The sequence below is a fragment of the Ambystoma mexicanum genome, chromosome 5p (genome assembly GCF_040938575.1).
Source record: "Ambystoma mexicanum isolate Mex_15411 chromosome 5p, UKY_AmexF1_1, whole genome shotgun sequence".
Taxonomy (NCBI): Eukaryota; Metazoa; Chordata; class Amphibia; order Caudata; family Ambystomatidae; genus Ambystoma; species Ambystoma mexicanum.
The window spans coordinates 694,301,520-694,322,573 of NC_090930.1; the positions used below are offsets into that span (position 1 = coordinate 694,301,520).

At 44.2% G+C, this 21,054-nt stretch overlaps 1 protein-coding gene across 5 annotated transcripts in view; it reads left to right on the forward strand.

The window, feature by feature from the left end:
- The first annotated feature begins 480 nt into the window (after nt 1-480).
- Nucleotides 481-21,054, forward strand: part of GABRA3 (gamma-aminobutyric acid type A receptor subunit alpha3) — a 2,265,987-nt gene continuing 2,245,413 nt past the window's right edge. For 3 of the 5 annotated variants that reach the window (XM_069613066.1, XM_069613068.1, XM_069613067.1), the window contains exon 1: nt 481-840. Coding sequence is in view for 2 of the 5 variants with exons in the window: in XM_069613064.1 (XP_069469165.1) it covers nt 2,397-2,580 (184 nt within the window). In the remaining 3 variants the exon portion in view is untranslated. Of the gene's footprint in view, nt 841-2,368; nt 2,581-21,054 lie in introns of those variants that run through there. The other 2 variants (XM_069613064.1, XM_069613065.1) reach the window with 1 other exon arrangement.

Sequence of the window (21,054 nt, forward strand, 5' to 3'; positions counted from 1 at the left end):
ATGTCCCCACTTGCGCAGAACCCAGTGGCTCGCGCATAACGCAGCGGTGTTGCTGCACTCTCCGCGTAAGACACGCGAGTGCTTGCGTTCAGCGCCAGCACTTGCCATAATACGGGGTGGAATACACCCTATCCCACGCAACGCAGTCGAGCCCTTTGTGCCGCCCTGCGCGCCCGCCCTGAAAGCAGGTGCTCTGGCGCCGCTGCCCGGAAGGAAGTGACTCTGGGCCGGCGAGGGCAGCGGGGAATTCCTCCCGGTGCCCTGGCAGCCGCGCCGCCGCCGCCGCGGATGATGGGCTCGGCGTGCCTCATGGTGCGCGAGGAGACGGTATCTGCGCAGACAGGGTTGTAAAACCCTCCCCCAGAGACTGTGCAGGGAGTGGAGGAGGGGGCGCGTAAACGGCAGGGAGGGGGGCATGAGAATGAGTGGTGGAGGGAGGGGAGGGGAGGAGGGGGAGGCGGCATTTCCTCTGCCATCACCCATCTGAGAGCGGCGGCGGAGAACCGCAAGCAGTGCTCCGCAGTAGCACCTATGCCTGCGCCTCCCTGCGCGCGTCTCTTATCACTGAAAGCATAAAGCACTTTGGCGCCAAGGGAAGGCGGAGCCTCCCACAGCGCCCTCGTCCCGGCCGCTGTAGCCATAGATACTGCGTGGGCAGGGGAGCAGTCCAGCCATCAACAAACTCAAAGCCCAAGGAGTGACACGGGAAAAGGGAGAGGGCGAGACCCCCGCCCCCAATAGAGAAAGACAGCCCTACTGGCCGCCCCACTGTAACTTGTACAGGTGCTGCTGGCACGCCCTCCTTCAATTGGCATCTTCAAGCGGCACTAGCCGAGCCGGGTAAGCAGGATTGCTTCTTTTCTTCTGCTTTCAATTTGGAGGGGTGTTTGCATGGGTGCAGGTGGGGGTGGAGGGGGGTTGCTTGAAGCATGCTGTGGAGAGGGGATGCTGACTCGGGTCGGCGTGCTGCCTGGTCCGGGGCATTGCCAAAACCTTCTGATCAGTGGCCAGGGATGCTGATCGTGTGTCGATGCATGTCATTGGTGGCTTGCCATTTGCCATATGGTGCCCAGGCCTTTGGGATGGGACAAGATAGGCTAGGGCGCGTGCAATTCCGCTCAACGACGAACTAGGGCTGACATTTACTCAGCTGCCCACCTTTTCTGTACCCGGCCATCACACAGAACCACCCACCACCTGCCCCCAGCAGCAAGTGCCCAACATAGTTGTACATAAAAGCGAGGAGAAGCTGCATCCAATGCAGGGTGGCGAAACCGACAGCACGGCAAAATGGGTCTTTTGAATTGTGGCAATACCAGAACGCAAAAGTTGCATTCTGTGCAGCATGGGTCCACTGTTCGCGCAAGAAACCGTGGACGGACCTACTTTTTATATACAACTCTTAGCCAAAATGATTTACGGGCATCCAATGCAAGTACACATGCCAGCGGGGGGAGTCGAGCAGGGCGAACCGCAGTTTTGGAGTAGATAACGAGTAGTGCAAACAAATATCCCCAAACAGCAATGTACCCACGTGTGTGTGTGTGTGTGTGTTGGTGCGTGCGCGCGACGGTGTTTCTGCATTTCTCCATATCTGTCTATGCATACACACGCGTGATGTGGGTGTGTGTATATTAATACATGCGCATATAAATGCGCGCGCGTGTGTGTGTGTAGATGGCATGTGTAAAGCAGACGGATCAGTGTTGACACCTAGATATGGGTGGGTGTACAACGGATCCCCGCCCCTCTCTCTACATCTATCCGCTTGCGTATGTATGTGTGTATTCATGCATGCATACTCACATGTGTGAATATACAGCTACTACATACTGACATTATAACAACTCTAAGTGCTGGCAGCTAAAGCAGCCTGCATGCCTCTAGAAAGCCCCGTCTGCCTTGTCGTGTGATTGGTGCCTCCCTTGGGCGATCTCTCCACACCTGTCCTTTGATGTTATCGGAGTGTGCTCATTCATTCTAATGTGTGCATTGCGCCGGTGGCATCCCGCGCCGACGGTCGTCCAGCGGAGGGAATTCCCCGCCGTGTAAAACACGGCAACACCTGGGCTCCTTATCGAGAAAAGCTGAGGAAAGAGCACGGAGGCGTCCGGACTTCGGGATTGGCTCAGCCCGCCGACACGGCTCTGCGTTGGAATAGTGGTGTGATGGCATGTCCCACTCTTGTCTGTGTTGTTGGGCATATGTGCTTTAAAGTCTGCTGCAATGGGAAGGGAGGCGACGCTCCTGCTCTCAGTTTGTCGCAAGCCCCCCCCCCGTTCCTTTCTCGAGGAAAGGAGTGCGCTCAAATAACCCTTTACTGCTCTACAGTAAAATGAGCGCGTTTCTCCCTAATGGGCAGGGCGATGCCAGGCAATGCCGCGAACAGCGTGCAGATGCTAATAGCGCCCATTTGCAGCGCCAGGCGGCCTGTCTGCGCAGCTAGCGCCGGCAGCCCTGTCAGGGAGAGGGCATTGATCGGGAGCTGGGCCCGTGTGTGGCCCGCCAGGGGCTGCGCTGACGGAGATGAAGCAGTGCGTGCCGAGGTACCTGTGACCGGCTGCCGCGCAGCACTGATAGGTAAACGCTGCTGTCTGAGGAGGGGGACACACAAAGCCTCCAGCTGCCACCCGAGACAGCGCGTGACAGGGCACCGCAGGCTTTGTGATGAATGGGACGTGGGGGTAATTGCTCGGGGGGCTGCGCGCGCGCGTGTGTGTGTGTGTGTCGCGGAGAGAGTGGCGGGCATAGCTTTTAACATAGGCAGTCCCATCAACATTCCCCACAATAACTCTGTGGCTTACTTTGCACAAATAACTGAAGCCAGACCAAGCTCGTATTATTGTGGCAAAACAAGGCCGCAGTTTATTATTACGCATTTACAACCAGAAATTGAAAACACGCCTTGCTTTTTAATAACACAAATGCTCGGGAGCACGTTTTGTTTAGTTTTCCTTCCTCAGCACCCCCCTTTTCCTTTGTATCGTTTTTATTCATCTCCAGTCGGCTCTCGTTTTGTTCTTATCAACTCTTTAGCAAGCTTCTTAGGGTCTCACTCCCCGAACCTCCCTGAGCCTCCCGCTCAGGCGAATCACATTGGCACCCACCGCTCTCGGACGGTGCGACGTGTCGTTCTGCTTTTCTTTCCACCAACCAAGGCTGGAAGCTGATGTCCAGACAGAGTGCCCTCTCTATCCGACCTTGCCACCCCCCCCCCCAGCATATTAGGCTAACAGTGGGCAACTTACTCTTGTCCTCCATCAGGAGGTACGGGTTGGTGCTGCTCCATCGCCTTAGTAACCACCTGCAACACTACAGAAAAAAAAAAAAACAGCAAACCGGGACTAGAAGTCATGTTAGGGTGTGGTGGGCGGGACAAAGTTGAACTTGCAGCAGAGGGTAAAGCAGTGAAAGAGACCACTCCTGCCCTGTGCCTCCCCTATTTAGTGGCCTCAAAGGGTCTCTGATCTCACCTGCTGGTTGTACGAAGATAATTCTGCCTCCAATCAGGGGATTAAACGGGGAGTGGGCTACCTCCCTTCCTGTTCTTAAGCCAGTTTTGTCGTCCTAACTTTCCTCTTCTTCCCGGGTCACCATCCCGGTGACCCTGGGTGGCTTCCTGCTACTTCTCCTCAGGAGAAGGAGACGGGGCGGGGGGGGGGGGGGGGGGGTGCGGCTTGGTCACTGTGCCATGTTAATCCCTGACACCCTTAATTCTTTGGGGCCACGCCATAGGAATTTCTCACATTTCTAAGTGGACATATTGCTGGGTGGCGCATTTCTATTTTTCAGAGTGTAATGCTGCACCGACTCGCGGCCTGTAGAATATGGTGGTTGCCCGTTTTTTTCTGGTGTGAAGTACAGTGAGACATGATGCAGGGTACAGATGGCGCAGTTTAGTGATATGCGCTTTACAAACACAATAAAGATACACCATTAGACCTGTGCCAGCCAACATTTCACCTGGTTTGTTATTAGTCCACAACCCTGAGTGTCACTTTAGTGGCCTAACAATACCAAGGACCTGAGCATTTGGACCAGGGTTCGATGTATTCTTTGCATTCTAGTATCTGTAGTTTTTACATCACCATCATACATGCAGGCCTGTAATTCCCAGAATGCAACAACAAAATACCTGAAAACCAAAATACTGAGCGCGCTACTCGAGCTTGTCACCAGGCAACGTGAGAACTCATCAGTTGCAGATGTGATACTTGCCAGTTTCTTTCCCCAATGGCCAGATCACTTCCTGATATGCCACGCTTAAATTGTCAGGTGATTAGGAACCCATGGGCTGCGCCTGCATTTCTAATAACTCGAGTAACTGGGTGCAAGCAAGACCCACGTAACCGCAGACACATCCTTTGACCTTTCTCACTTGTGGAATGTGGCATACTGTATTCTGCTTCTGTTGTGCTGCGAGTGGATAAAGCACCGGGGGACGAAACCCAGGGGAGTTGCTAGGTCTGGAAAAGACCCGGGGCTAGGCTGATGTCGGAACTGTTGGGACTGGGGGCTAGCTAGTCTTTTGGCTGTAGCTCCTGAGATTCTATCCGGGGCTACAACCAAAAGATCAGGGGCTATAACCCCCTTAGCCCCCCCCTAGCAACGCCCCTGACGAAACCTAAATGTGAAAGGCCATTCATGTGAGAGTGCTGACCTCCAGTGTGTTCCCTTCCATACGTCATAATAGAAGCCGCCCATGCGAGTCACAGAGCCTGCACTATTCCTGAAAAGTACCCTCCTGTCACGCCACATTCACTCATGGTGCAGAAGAGCGACTCACGGTCCGCGGGGGCAGCCAATGTTCCAAGAATCCCCCAGCTGCGACACTCCCCCCCCCCCCCCCGACCCCACGCGGCTCTCCAAGATCCTTCACGAACAAACGGTGGCATATGGTAACATTGGTGCACTGTTTTAGTTGGACTCTTTAACAGCGCGTATTTATCTCAGATCTGTACCGGAAACCTAACAAATGGTGTGCAATGTAAACCGAGCATTCTATCAAAGCCACATAGAGAAGGCTCAGTTCAATATAATGTGTGCGTGGTACGCTCATCACAAACCGAGGTATGGCATATGTACTTTGCCTCTGCCAACATCCTGTGCACCCCAGTCATCGAGTCGTTCCCACTGCACACTCAGGCTAATTGATAAGGGTGGGCAAACCAGGTAACGGCCCGGGCGTAGTAGGGGGCCCGGGGCCCAGCAGTGACAGCCTAAGGCTCTCACCTGGGATAGCGCCTTGAATCTTCTACTTTTCGCGTACTTAGCAGGCAGCATCACTACGTGAACAGACGCAGAAGGCGAAAGCCTGCCCTGTCCATATCCATCTACCTCCAGCCCCTTTGGTGCAGCCAATGGCTTAGTACTGTACTCAGAGACTTTAAAGAAGGCTTGCATCTTCCAAATTAGCATCCCTTTATGAGGATAACCACGCGTGAACGGTCCCACAACCTTGGACAGCGTGAGAAGGTCTGCATAGCACTGGCAGACCAGAATGGAGGTTTGGGGGTTCAGGGTAGCCGAAAGGGCTCTTTTTTGTTTTTGCTGGCTACTCAAAATGGTCAGAGACTGCCTACAGGAGTAGACAGTAGTCGGGGCAGGGGTGGCATACCCAAGTAAATGGGCAAAGGATGGCATGATATGAGGAGGGGAGGATTCGTGTATAGTCCTGTAGCAGGTGACTAGGCTCATCTTCTGGTTTGCGGGATGGCTTAGGATGATCACATGAGTGACTCCCTGTTAGCTGAACACCACAGGGGTTTCTTTAGAAAATCATTGTTTTATGGTATTTTAAGCCAGGTGGAACAAAATAAGATTAGTTATTTTATTTATGTATGTGTTTATATAGCGCCGCATCCCGCGGGCATCAGGGCGCGTTATAAAAAGACCAGGATGACAGAGTAAGACGGGACAGCAGATGTACTAATGAACAAGTGGGGAACTCCAGGGATAGAGAAAGCAAACCGGTATTCTGTGGGCTTCTACGTTAAAGAACAAACACTGGGACCGGTTGCTCTTGTGCCCTTCCTTTCGGCAGACTCGACACATAGGGAGGACATGTTTTCATTGAGGGACTAACAATTCAATAATCACTCTAAACTTTCATAAACTATTTTGAGCAATTTATTTAAATCATTAGGTACATTTTAAAAATGTATCAAAATAATTTGATATGTGGTTATCTAACATACTTAATACATTTGTGACATTGAGATTCAAAATGTTTCGCTACACCCAAGACAGCCACCTGTCTACATGGATAGGACACATGGCTGTTACCTGATTATTGCAAAATAACCAAAACAGTGCAGTATATAATACACACACAGTGCAGTATATAAAACACAATACTGTACTCACACTCTATAAACACATGACTGGTTCAATGGGGAATTTAAAAGACACACGAGTTGTAAAATTGAACATATGTTCAAATTCTAATCATGGTATTTTAAGCCAGGTGGAACAAAAAAGATGACAGCTCCCAGAATGCATTACTCTTTCACATGAAAGCCCAGGACTGTAGAACACGTACTCAGTGACATGCAGTCGCCATGTCAAGCAATGCTGTGTACTGGGGGCAAAATATGCTTGAGTGAGTAAGGGAAAAGCAATATTTGTATCCATTATTTTTGTTCCTATGCTTTAAGTTTCAGCAAAGGGGTCCAGAGTTGGACAAATTAAAGGTTTGAAGTCTGATGGGATTGTAATTAAGGGGATCACTTCCTTTGTTTGGTGTTGTATGTGTCAAGGAGCAATATTGTGTGAGATGGGGGTGTGTGTTATTGACCATGGAAAAAAGTGATTTTATGTGCAAAGGTGGAACACAAGCATTAGCATGTTATGTTATCTTGCATTTGTATAGCGCCTCCTGCCATAGTTTATGGCGTCAAAGTACTTTGTCAGAGAGGCAATGGAGGAGTATGATAGCACATTCAGTAGTGGTAGGGAGGAGCAATGTCAGTGAGATAGTGGTATGAGGCCGAGGGAGAGATAAGATGCACAGGAAGGCATGAGAAGGAAAAGGTGGAGGAGCGATGCGTACAATTGGACCAAATGTATTGTGGGACTCAACTGTATTCTGTGGGATGCAGCGCCAAGAGGAGAGATAGTCTGAGAAGAGGTGTTCTCTGCACAAAGGGCACAGGGGTTATGTCTGGAAATGACCCACTGCATGGCCAGAATGGGTATTTTGAAGCCATGCCCAAGAAAACACATGCAGCAAAGCCCTTACACTTACTCCTCTCTGCCCCCAACAACATTTAGGAGGGGTTGTGTGTGTAGTAAAAAGGTTTTCTGTGTTGCTATTGTAGGTTTTGAGATCACATGCCCATGTAACTTTACACTTTACCTAGTGTTTCAATCACTTGTCCAAGTTCTCATCGTGTTAAAGTTTTTTTTTTTTTTTTTTACCAAGATATGTTCACATTCAACCAATTAAAGGCATTGTCATAATACATTAAGAAACTCACATCGTTCCCAGGTACTCACACACATTGCCAGCTTTTGTCATCCGACAACAGCAACTAGCACAACTTACTAGGGAATTCAATTTGTTGGCATTGTACTTGCATCATAACATTTTAATTGGGTGATTTTTGTAGAGCTTCATGTACATTGACCACATATAAGCACTGTATTCATCAATGCTATTATTGCCCACTGATGGTAATGGGTCCATCGCCCTCAGAATAACTAAGGACCTAGTGAACGTAATCAGGGTTTCAAGCCTGGCATGTTGCACATGAGCTATCCATCCGGCATTCCAACTATTGGTCAAAAGCTAGCATTATATGCCCAGCTACTCACACTGCTAGGCAGCTGTTACCATCATAGGCCAAAGTACTCATGGCATTTTTTAGATATTGCCACCCTATACTCAGGTATTCTCACTATGCACAAGGCTTTCCCATTTAATGCTCATGCACTCACATCATTTGGCAGGGATTGTTATACTTTGCCTAGGTACTTGGACCGTATGGCAGCATAACTGCTTCACCTCATAGCCAACTACTTTTCTGGTCGACCCCTTACAGTGTAAACATGGGGAGAGCGTGGGGTGGGAAGAAAAAACGACCCGGTTCACCCCTGACTTTTCATTTCCACCCTGGCTGGGCTTTTTGGCTGTCCTCCTCTAAATGACAGACTTGCTTCCATTGCAATAACAATGAGCATTGGTATTGCTTCCAAAGTAAGGATACATCTTTGAAGGTAGTGTTTTAAATGATAGTTCCTACACAGAATTTACTGTCCTCAAAACGCTTCCTGTAACAGCATTGATGTTGGCTTGGATGCTTCGAAACTGTTATGTTCATACTAAAAAAATAAAACCAATAAAATGTACAAAATCACCCTGAGTTTTTTTTAAACACGATTTCAGATTCTTTTTGTACTATTATTTATTATTTGATCTATATTTGTATTATTTGCATAGCACAGCAAGCATGACTACATCGTTTCAGGGTCTGACAGTATAACATGATTTTAGGTATAAGCAGTACAGTGCTCATTCACGCTGGCTTTGCGGAAACTGGGTTGAAGCAGAGCCGATGGTGGGCGTGAGGAGAGTTCTCAATACTTTTCAAACTGAGAGGGGGTTTAAATGGTGACTGGATGTGGAGGGGCATATTTCCATGGCTTGGGTGCTTTGAGCTAGACACTGTGTGGTGCCCTTGCACACATATTTGATGCAGAGGGTTCTGATTAAGAGGTTGTCAGCTGAAAATAGAGTCCTGTTCGAAGTATAGTGAATTATCTCGACTTGGAGGTAGGTAGCATTTTGTCTAGAGGCTCCTATACAAAAGGACCTTGATATGAATGCATTTACTTTTGGGAACAATTATGTTGTCGTTTATTAGGCAATCACATTCAACTCAGGGAGTCCCTTTCCCCCCAATGAATGGGGCGCACAATAAATCTCTATGATTTTGTGATTTTGATTTGGTTCAATTTGGTAAGTCATCCAACCCGTCTTGCACCAGATCCCAACAATTACCCAGTGCCACAATGGACTAGGAACCAGACCGGTGTGTAGTCAGAACATATGTTTATTAATTTATTTAAACCAAATTTGGCAAACTGACTAACATCAGCCACCAGTGCTGTGGCAACACAAGAACAAACATGACTTCCATAAAGGCACCAACACAGAGACAATACTGAGATATGCAGTCACAATTATTTATTTTTAAATCACCCACCAATACAGAAAAAGAAGAATTCAAGACACACAGTGATTGCTGATTTGGTTATGAAAGGTTTCTCCCAGCAACCCCCACCCTCCAAACATCAATTAGACCTGACCCCTCTGAATTGAAGGCCAGTGGCAGAGAGTGGGAACACAATAGGAACATCATTTTAGGATTAAAATAAAATGCACCCTTTTGGAAAAAGGGATTCAAAGGAAAAAATCGTTTTCTCTGGCCCAGCTCTGCTATAATACGTTGTGGAAACATCCTTTCTTGACTTGATTCCTATATATGTATATGTTGGTGTATGCTGAAATCTATTCACTAGTTAGCTTGCCTCATGAATACTTTGTCTGGTTGCGTTTCTTTGCATCTGTACATGTCTAAAATGACTTAATATCTTCATCGATACTGTAGCATAAGTTTCTTCACCTCGTGCCTGAGATGTCACTTATCCTTGATACTTTCTTGATGCCTTCTAGAATATCTACATTCTCTTGTCTCTGCATCACTTCTCAGTGCATCAGTATTCCTTCATACGACGTCACCAATCTGTTCTTTCATTGATTGGTCCTGCTTCTTCTGAGATTATATTCAAATGACCATCAAATTGTCTCGTATGCAGGTATGGCTTTCTCAATGGGAACCTTGCCTCCAGAATTCCCCTCGGTAATGGTATTTTCACTGGTACTGCAGGTGTCTCAACCTCTGGTTCCCAACATGTAGGCAATATGGATGAGTTGGTTGAGGTGGGGATTACTTGGCTCCTTCTCTACAGTACCCTGCACACTCACGTGGAAACAGGGTTTTGGGATTAAGACTTTTGTCAGATCTTTATGTCTATACCGCCTCACAACACACTGGGAAGAGTTTGTTGGTTTTGATTGCCAACAAAACACCTCCCGTGGTTTTAATAGGGGAATTAATTGATTTACTTTTATAAAATATGCTAAGGATCTACACAAACAAACAGGATATTTTTCTACGGGGAAATAACTTAAACAATGCTTGAAAAATGCAGGGCCTGCACAATCTATGGCTTTGGGGATAGTTTTACTTTACAGGAGAGGCCTTGGAATGGGCATCAGGTAACAGCAGGGCACCGATGGGACAGCAAGGGTCCGTCAAGGAGAGTCTCCTCTAAATCCTCCAAAGGGTCCCAGTCAGCTTCTATGTCTCCCCTATTTCTGTCTCCAATGCAAGATGTGGGCCTCTCTGCTGGGATGCTTCTCACAAGAGTTCAGCAGCAGGTTGCCTCCCGGAATACGAGGAAAACCCCCAGTTCTAATGCAAACTTCTTTACTTATAGGGCACATGATACTACAAACCTTTCATGATTCCTGTGAAAGGGATTGGTTGCTTTTCTCTACCCACCACCAACCTGTGTGCTGATAGGATAAGGATATGGGGGAGTGAGTCGGGACAGCTGTGGAGGGAGAACGCTCAGTCATCCTAATCTGCCAGGGAACTCAGCATGTTTAAAACTCAAAAAATCTATCAACATGTCAAGTACCCTCAATTTTCAAATCTTTACATGCATGAATATATTTTTAAGAACTACATTTTAAGGCAAATCAGATGATGTTATTCTGAAGTTGGCACACCCTACCTATGCAGAAATACGTGTTTTCTTCATTTACCTAGGAGCCATATCAGTGAAAGATATGCCACTTCATAATTTCCATGTTAATTATCTCCTTCACCCCCACACCAACGTTCAAATCTCTTGTAATCAAGAGAAGGCCCAAATACATTTTTCATTAATAACTTTAGTTATGTTTATCACACAAACATTGTTTTAGCATGGTTCAAAGGGGTTTCCTGTCACCTTTGATAAAAGTCTGTAATGACCGTTGTGGCATCTACACTGCCCTTTTTATGCAATAATATGTATTTATCCATTCACTTAAACTGAAGTTTTTTCTTTATTTGCCTTCAGTTTCATTTTACCATATGTATGTGACAGCAAGACCCTTGCTCTGTTTATGTCCGTCTCCCCCTTTAAGGCCTGATAGCAACTCTAATGGACACTTTATGGGAAATTAGGTGATTCTAGTGCATGGGTGTTTGAGAGAAGCTAGGGAAAGATATGAGTGTATATTTACACAAAGGTTTTTCTCCTATCACAGATATATTGAACTAGCATGGCGAACTGATAGAACTGCTAAATAAATACATGTATTTATATACAGGAGGAACAATGCTCCTTTGACCACAAAAGAACGTACAATAGATAAGAAACAGATTTGAGGGGAAACAGTGAGCCTCTTACAATGTGGTGAATTTGAGGGACATTCTGACCAGGTTGTGGAGTGGAGTAAAAGGAACAGTCACCGGGACTAGATAAGGAACTATTTATTCAAAGGTAGGATTTTTCAGGGTAACAGTGACACCTTAATAAACATGAAATGAGAGCAATATAGGGAGGTAGACTTATACATCTGTTTACATCTTTGCTTTTGATTTAACAAATGAAGACTGCAACCATACTAAAGGAATACAAAACAAATATAGACTTAGTTCAATAAGTAATTCAACAGGAAATAATCCTAAAGGTCTTTGAAAAGTTCCAACCAATAAAGATCACACAATCAAGACTCACAAAACAGTGGAAAACAAGTAGTTGGGTAAGAGTATTTGATGCATAAATGTCTTTAGGCTAAACCTGAGTTCCCTTAAAAGTCTACTTACAGATTTAACTTTAAATTTACAAAAATATGCAAATGGAGTTCTTGAATAAAAGACGGGAATGACGCAAATTGTGGGAATTCTTTGAAAGTGTTGGATGTTTTTAAGTGTGTGCTTGTTCCCGTGAACGCGCATATGAAATTTGTCAGCAGAAAGGTAGATGGGGGTGAAACATTATGTTGTTTTTTAGGGAATTGGGTCGTTGACCATGTGGGGATTGTCCATATCCAGGGACGATGATAATCCTCTTTGGTTGGACTAGCCACCAGTGGACACACCGCCACCTTTCCTCTGGGAATCCAACGGTGCATATCCAGGAAGTCTAAACCTTAAATGAGGTATTTTTCCACTGGTACACCCAGAGGATTATATCTACACAAGACTCCTAAATCAGACCTCTTGTGTCAGTAGGTTTGCTATTGTACTGGATGGAAAAAGTGCCATTGCCTACACATCGATTTAGCAAGATTTACTGCACTCTGTGCATACGACTCGCTCCTGCGTTTCTAACGGTAGCTCCCCCTCATCGAATGATGAGCTCTACCAAGGAGCCATTTTCATCTTCTGCTTAGGAAGTCTTTATTTTGATCCAGCAACAGACATGTTTCAGCCACATTTGGCCTAATTTGTGAGGAACAGTTTGACGTTGCATGTGCAGGGAATAATGAACTCTTGTCTGGGCATTACCCATACACATTATAAGGACTCACTAAGAAAAGGAAACAGTGAAGGATGGACATGGTTGAGCTAACATGTCTCAATCACTTGCTATTTCTTGTAATAGCTTCATGTACCACAACATTCTTCCCTAGTGACTTCTAAGAAAAAAAAAAGAAGACCGATATTCAAAAACAGCGGATACAGACTGGCTACCATAAAACACATTTTTACTCACAAATACTCTCTACCAAAAAATAAATATTGTGCTTCTGTCGACCAATGCTTAAAACACTTCAAAAAATCAACCTTTTGCCTCTGGCTTCAGAACTGACTTTCTCCTCTGAGACACTAGTTGACATCCAGCTCCTTGTGACCTGGCCAAAAAAAATATGTTTTCTAACTTCTTGCTCCTCATTATTTGTATACCTGCCTGTTGCCATCTGCATTGTTCCTGATCTCGCTCTGTTACCTCGCAAACCTCTTGTTGCCCCTGTACTTGCGGATGAGGCGTTCCCTTCATATTGTACTTGGTTGCACCCGTATCTTGACCTTTTGCAATTTCCTGACTCCCCCACCTTTCTGCCTATGCTTCATTACTGACTTGTGCCTGCAGTTTCCTCCATCAACTCTACTCCCTACCCTCTGTTCTTTTTTATCTACCTTCACCCTCCTGTGTTGTTTTTTATTTTCATCTGTTTGTCTAATACATCCTATCCTACCTGTGACGAGGTTGCCGCAATGCCAGCCAGTTACCTGCCTGCCTAAATTGCTGTTTGTATGTCTGATGTAGCCCCTCATTCCATGAGGCAAGGCTTTTCCAGTCTGCACTCACTTACCTGCCTGTCTAAATTGATGTTTCCATGTTTGATGTAGCCCCTCATTCCACGAGGCAAGACTTTCCAGTCTGCACTCACTTACTTGCCTGTCTAAATTGCTGTTTGGATGGCTGATGTAGCCCTTAATTCCATGAGACGAGGGTTTTCCAGTCTGCACTCACTTACCTGCTTGTCTAAATTGCTGTTTGCATGTTTGATTTAGCCCCTCATTCCATGAGGCAAGGCATTCCAGTCTGCACTCACTTACCTGCCAGTCTAAATTGCTGTTTGGATGGCTGATGTAGCCCCTAATTCCATGAGACGAGGATTTTCTAGTCTGCACTTACCCATCTGCTTGTCTAAACTGCATTTCTGGTTTTCCTTAATGTAGCCTACATGTTATTCCTGCTCTTATCTTAACTAGTGTTTTTTTTTGTAACTCTCTCCTCTTCCCTCTTGCACCCCCTTCCTCCCTCCTCCCCCGCTCTATGTTCCAGCACTTGCACATTCCAAATTGTCTCACAACCTAGTTTGATTGTTTTGTCTGTTCCTCCTCCCATCCTCTGCGCTTCTCTTCCTCCCCCCTCCCCTGCTCTCATGCTTTAGCACTTGCACGTTCCGAATGTTTGACAATGTTTTAGGAATGCTTTTTTGTTTTTTTATATCCGCTTTCTGTCCCCTTCCCTTCTCCCTTGTATTGATCCACCTCAAAACACATTTTTTTGCTGTATAGTGCGCATTACAAATAAGCAATAAATAAAATAAATACATATATTCAGTAAAGATATTTAACATTGCTGTAATGTTTACACCATAAGCACACATTTATAACAATTATTGTCAATACATTCCACATTTTGTAAATATATTTATTGAAATACATTTCACTCAAAAAACATCAGTTAGGTACAAAATGTTACAATCCAACAAAAAACATCCTCAAGCTTATATGACATCTCTCTCAATACAGACAATCAATTTATGTATTTCCTTGTCTTAAATGCAAGCATACTTCATACACACTCAAATCAGGGACATCATTTGGGTGTTGATGGGAGTCGCACCTGCGACCTCTGAGGTCTCCCTTGCAACCCCTGGGGTCTCCTTTGCTACTGCAAAACAATAATTACAAAGAAACTTGTACTTTTCTTTTTAATGGAAGCTACTGGGCTATGGCCAGCGCAATGTGGCTCTTTGTTTCTGCAGTGGCTGGCGTTCTTGTTCAGGCCTCCTAAAAAAAAACAGGGGGTTCGACAAGTGTAACACTTTGAGCAGTGACCCTAAAAAAGAAAGAATAGGAATAACAAATAGTTTGTCTTTCTGGAATTCTATACAATCATTGCTAGACATTAAAGATTTATTTCAGGCACACTACAGGGTGTGAACCACTGATTTAGTCTGTTATAAAACACCTCAAACTCACAATGCAGGCAAAAACTTCCAATGCCATGAAGAGAAGAATTTGGATTATTTATTTTGCTATTCACAAGTTGCAGTTATAGCATGTTTTTTTCTGCCGTTGTCTCTGTTACAATCATCACAAGCCATTCCATCTTGGTGTCCTTGGTCACTTGACAAAATCCTTGTCCAAAAAAGCTTGTGTACAGTGTAGAAATGTTTGACCATAGCACATAAAGTGGCTCTTGATTTCATTGTGCCACAATCAATGCTTTGTTGTAATGTGTCTTTCTTTTCTATTTCCATGGCATGCTGTTCAGGATGTTTGTTTGCATGCATGAGGTAACGAGCGCCCATAGTGTGGAATGCCGTATGAGTGCACTGCTTTCCCTGCAATACTCGAAATTCTCTAATACACAATTATGAACCCTCCCAATGGTATGTATTTTGCCAACCTCTGAAGCCTGAAAAGTAGATCCACACAGGTTTGACATGTGGCCAAATTTGCACCAGACCTGCAGATGAACTGGCCTGCTGTTGAATCTCATTTACCAGTTAAGTGTTATCCACTACAGAGTGCAATTTGCTTTCTGATTTTGAGAACATTTCGACATGTAATTGCTCTTTTTACGTTAGCTGCTAAGATAGCTCAGTTGGTTGAATGCTTGTTGCTGCAATGTGTGTGTCTGTGTAATCTGCAGATTGCAGGTTTGAATCCTACCAAGGCCAACTCAGCCTTTCATTCTTCTGAGGTTGATAAATGAGTACCAACACAGATTGGGTGATATTGTATGTATATTTGTTCTATATAAAGTGCTATATAATAACACATCATTATCATTTGGCCTTCGACGTCTGCTTGCATTCACGGTAATTTGGTAACATGGGCCTACACACACTCATGTTAATGATACTTATGCTGATCCATTCATGTATGGCATGTATATAACATTACTGTGACATCATAACCATATTGTTCGTAGTGTACTTAGGAACGATGCTACTTCCTGTTTTGCCAAGGGGTGGAAGGTCGTGTTCCATCGCTTCCTGTGATGTCACTTTGGAGTGGGGTCAAATGACATCACTTCCTGTGATGTCATCCGAGGTCAAGTGTTGTGTGATGCCACTTCCACTACCCCAGGCATTTTGTTGAAATGACGCCCCTGGCTCAAATCCGTATTAAAGCTAACAAATCATGTGCAACAATTCCAAAAACAAACAGAGCTAAAGCATTTCAATCTATATTGTCTGCTCATGAGCTCAATGCAGGAATAAAACTACAGGCTTAAAAATAAAGCCAGAAGTAACCTACATGTTTCTGTTCTATTCCAATAAATATGTTGACGCATTCTTCGGCGGACGACATCTCATCAGTAATCAACTACTCCAATGTATTCCATCACTGGGCTTAATAATAATTTCGTTTTCATGTGCTTCTGCATGATTCACTTCTATGAATTCTCCACTGACCAAGAAAAGAGTAAAATCACTAAAGTCTGTTCTATTGTGTTGTGACGAAGCCCAGTTTACCAAAATACTTGCCACGGCCAATTAATATGTTACTTTATTTGTTAGATTTTCTGAAATAGCAGTAAAATCGTTGTCTTTATTTGGTAGATATTACACAAAAAAACTCTTTCATTGGTCTTTGAAAATATGTTGTAATGGTATGCTTCACCACGTTCATCTGTGGACCAAGGCACCCATCCACGCTTGTTGTTTTGAGCTTCAGCTTGGACGGATGCAACTGTCTATTGTGAACGTCGGGAACCACGCCAGTAAGAAATATTTGTAAAGACCCAGAAAGAAAATTTGTTTTTCAGAATATCCACCACCTGTTATTACGGTTCTCAGAAGCTGGAAGAGTCCAGCAAGAAGTGCTTTATAAGAACACTTATTATTATTATTATTATTATTATTATTATTATTATTATTATTATTATTATTATTATTATTAAGTAGTGCTAGATCTTAGGTACACTTATTTTATGAAGCATCCTGGATAGCAAGGATGGATGGCAATGTGGCAATAGACGAAGAGCATGGCACTGTCGACAGGGCTATCTTAAGGAATTTTGGGGCCCAAGGAACACATCCATTGGAGCCCCACCTGAACCAAAGAAAAATGAGTCCCCTTCATCCTTGTTTGATACAGAATAATAAACAAGTGGAATTTAAAAGCCAACATTAGCAGTTCAGGTCTATGGTCTGTGTTTTAGCTTATGTATCAGACTCGATTTAACATTAATAGACAAGAGAAAGGTACATGGACGGTACAATGGATGCAGGACACAGATCAGTAGCCATATGAAAAGGTACATACATTATTGCATTCACACATAACTCAGATGAACAGCCTCACAGAATGTTCATATGGCCAAACATGTATATGGGAATCAAATTAGAAGCAATGAGGAAGGTACACATACCTTAGCACGGATATAGGATGCAGACAAAATGTTATTAGAAGAAAATATCTGAACATAAACCAAGATTAGATGAAGGCCATGGTTTCCAAGAGGGGTTTGCTATGCATGACCATTATACAGATAAGTTTGTAATGTGCAATATATCAATTGTCACTATCAATATAGATGAAGCAATACTATTGCTTCCGTGAGTAAGACTTTTATAAGACTACACTGAGAATGTAATCGAGAGGTAAGGCACTTTGAGATTGACCAGGATCACATACTTTCATTAAATGATCAAGCGGGGATTTGAGCCCTGCCTGCAATTTCAGCACTTGAGCACATTGTTTCCAAATTCTTGTCATACAGACGATGCTGTTGATTGTGAAAATGTGGCTCTTATGAACTACAATTAGCCTGTTTTGTAGATCCGACTAAGAAAATGCACAAAACATGTGATGACAACATATTTTATGAAACAAAAAATTCTATAGAAATATGCTGTGCGACAGGAACATTATTCTTCTAGAGCTTTCTTTTCTCCTGCATCAAGGGAAGTATACAAGTTCCAGAATACTAATTGCAGTGATCCTCAAAAACCTCATCTGGGTTTAACTACCGTATTTGAAAGCTTTAAATACACCCAACAAAATACATTGCCTGATGCCATCACATATATTCATTGTTTTAAACAGAGTTGTAGATTATTTTTCATGATGTGAAGAACATCATTTGAAATTGTAAAACAAAATCTACTAGGTCTACTAGGCTGCACCACACCAATTTACAGTCTTTTCTCCTTGGGTGCCGAATAATCTACCAATCCGCTATATAATTGACCCCATATGAATTTGACGCTTCAAAAGCATTTATTTCTGCTCTTCGCCAGATTTGTACCCTGTTTCTACTATTTCCGTGCTGCCCTCCATTGCCTACCACGAGGATTAGGCACTTCAAGATTGCTGCTTGTTATCTTGCTTTCAGAAAATATTCCTAAACATCCTCCTTTGTGTGCAACACGACATGATTGGCAATGACTTCTATTCATTAGCCTATCCCTTCGCTGGCAGGCGAACGCTGGCCCACCAGCAAAGGCACACCTCCAAGGCTCTTAACCTGTCGTGAACCTGTCTGGAGACAGCAGAGCTGCGGCCAGCAATGCTGCTTCTCTCCACCTTCTGCCCTCCTACGAGACCTCCACCCTCCCCTGGTAAGCCCCCTACTACCTAGCACCTTTAACTTATATTAAGTCTCTGCAAGTACTGACTTTTACTCAGCTTCACTGGACTGAGCATATAATGCTCTCGCTACATTTTTCTGAGATTTGGTCCATCGTTGGTTTCTTATTTCCTACCGTAATTTCCTACCAAGCCCTATGCACGTCTCATGTGAACTGTTCGCTCTATGCATATCGTAATTCATTGTACTGTACCACATACTCCTATGCCCATTGCCTATTACTATGACCCACACGCTACAGACTATTAACTAGGATATTCCCTCTCTCCTACTACTAGGAGGTCCGCTCCCGAAATGTTATGTAGTCTACTCTGCCACGCTCACTCTTTCACATAATTTGGAATGCACTGGAGCGTCTTAACTACTGCATTCCTTTCCACAATCTATATATGACTGCTGTATGCATTGGCATGCATTATTATCTTACTATCATATGTCATTTAGAGTGACATAAGTTGCGAACTATCATATGCCTTTGTATTAAGAGCTTCACACTGACCATTCGTTTTATGCCTCTTTACTTTTTCACCATTTCACTATTACATGTCTTTTACCTAGACCATCCCTCATTGCATATCAGTATTCTCATTGTTAACTATTTCTCGCACCTTGTCCACTACAATGCACCGTTTATGCTTGACCATATGTATATAGATTTATCAATGGCAACCTAGTCCTAGATGTTTATATCAACTTAAGCCTATCTTATCATTTGGGCTGTCTAGTATATCTTCCGTCACTCGAAACGCACTACTTACCATTTTAGCATCTTGGTCAATGTCCTACCCCTAGCCTACAACCAGGCGGACATATCACCCACCCCCTCAATGTAGCCTAGTGCCCAGCTGATTTCCCCAGTCTCAGAACTAGACTACCTTGAGCTATCTATCTGATTACCCCATTGTGGGTCAACAACTTGCATCATTGCTTCTACCTATCTGCTCACCCTCCTTAAAAACTATATACCATTTTACTACAGATTACAATTCTTATATTTACTTAATCTTACTTTATGCTCCTCACATCACTGTATATACCACTCGCCATCTGGCTTGCTCCACTCACTACCACTGATAATCTGTTTGAAAGCAACCTTTATCAGCTCCAATTTACACAATAGAACATTGATAGTACTGGCTTATCCTCTAACCTCACAACCCACCCTTACCATTTTCTACTACCTTCATCCACACCTATATTGTACTTGCATAACCTAGTGCTTTCTACCACTATCACCATGCCACATTCCAATCCATACTTGAACTCACTGCCCTTTGAATTTAACATTTTGCAACTAAACCAACGCCCAACTAACCTTGTGCCACACCCCTTAGAAATCAGAGACTAGGCTCAAGATTTTGTTACAAAGCCCACCATTTACACCTAGGCACCAATAGCAAACCTATATCTAACCAGGACGTCCCTACTATTGTGACCAATAACACAAACTTTGTGGAAAACACCCCTCCAGTTAATCATGGCAGCAGCTCTACCAGTCCCAAAATATTACCTATCAAAGGTGTTTTAATCACCGCTAGGTCCCTCCCAGCACATGCCCTCGACATTGCTGACTTCAGCATAAGAGAAGAATTGGACTTCCTTGCCATTACGGAAGCTTGGCTTCATGCTGCATCTGGCCCTGCACTTTCCTTGGCTATACCAGATAACTATGCCATTATCAGATGTGAAAGGAATGCCAATCAATCCAAAGGCGGTGGTATTGCCATAATTTTCAAATAATCCCTTGGATTCAGACCCACTCCATATTCGCAAATCCTCTAGGCTGAATTGCTATCAGTCAAACTAGCTACCTCGCCTAACCATACTGCCATAATACACCAACTCTATAGGTCTCCAGGACCTATACCCTCCTTCACTGAGGACTTATCATCTATTCTCACTGCCAACACTAAGGCTAACTCACAGATTATATTACTTGGTGATTTTAACCTCGGTCTCCAAGACCCTAATGATACTGTTGCCCTTGACCTAGCCAACTCCCTAACAGATCTAGTCTTTACCCACCACATCAAAGAACCTACTCATATAAAGGGTAGAACCCTTGACTGGCTAATGGATCTGAACTGCACAATTAACTTAATGTCTGTAACACCCTGCCTTTGGTCTGACCACCACAATATAATCTTCACCATGAAAGCTTCCCCTCAAGCGCTAAAACTAACATAGCACCTGCTAACCCTAGCCGCAATAAGAAGGACATTTCTAAGGAGAAACTGTTCCCCTTAATCACCCCCCTTCTCAACAAGATGTCCTCATCCAATTCCGACAACACAGTCCTTGTCGACATTTACAACCATAGCATCCTAAATGCCTAAACACCATTGCACCATTAAAACTGTGCAAACCCAAGCCACGTCAACATCTTAACTCATGGTTTACACCTCAGCTTCGCGATCTCTGTAAAGTAAAAAGAAACGCAGAGGCGCAGTGGAAGCTAACAAAAGCTCCCTAATCACTGTTTCATTAACCTATAAAGAGGCTATATTCCTTGCCAAAAAAGATGCTTATAACAATCGTATCTTATTGGCTGAATCTAATACCAAGGAGCTCTTTAAGATTCTTTAAGAACTTGAATCACCTATAGCGCCATTAGACCAGTGCAACACAGACTCCTCCTGGTGCACTAAC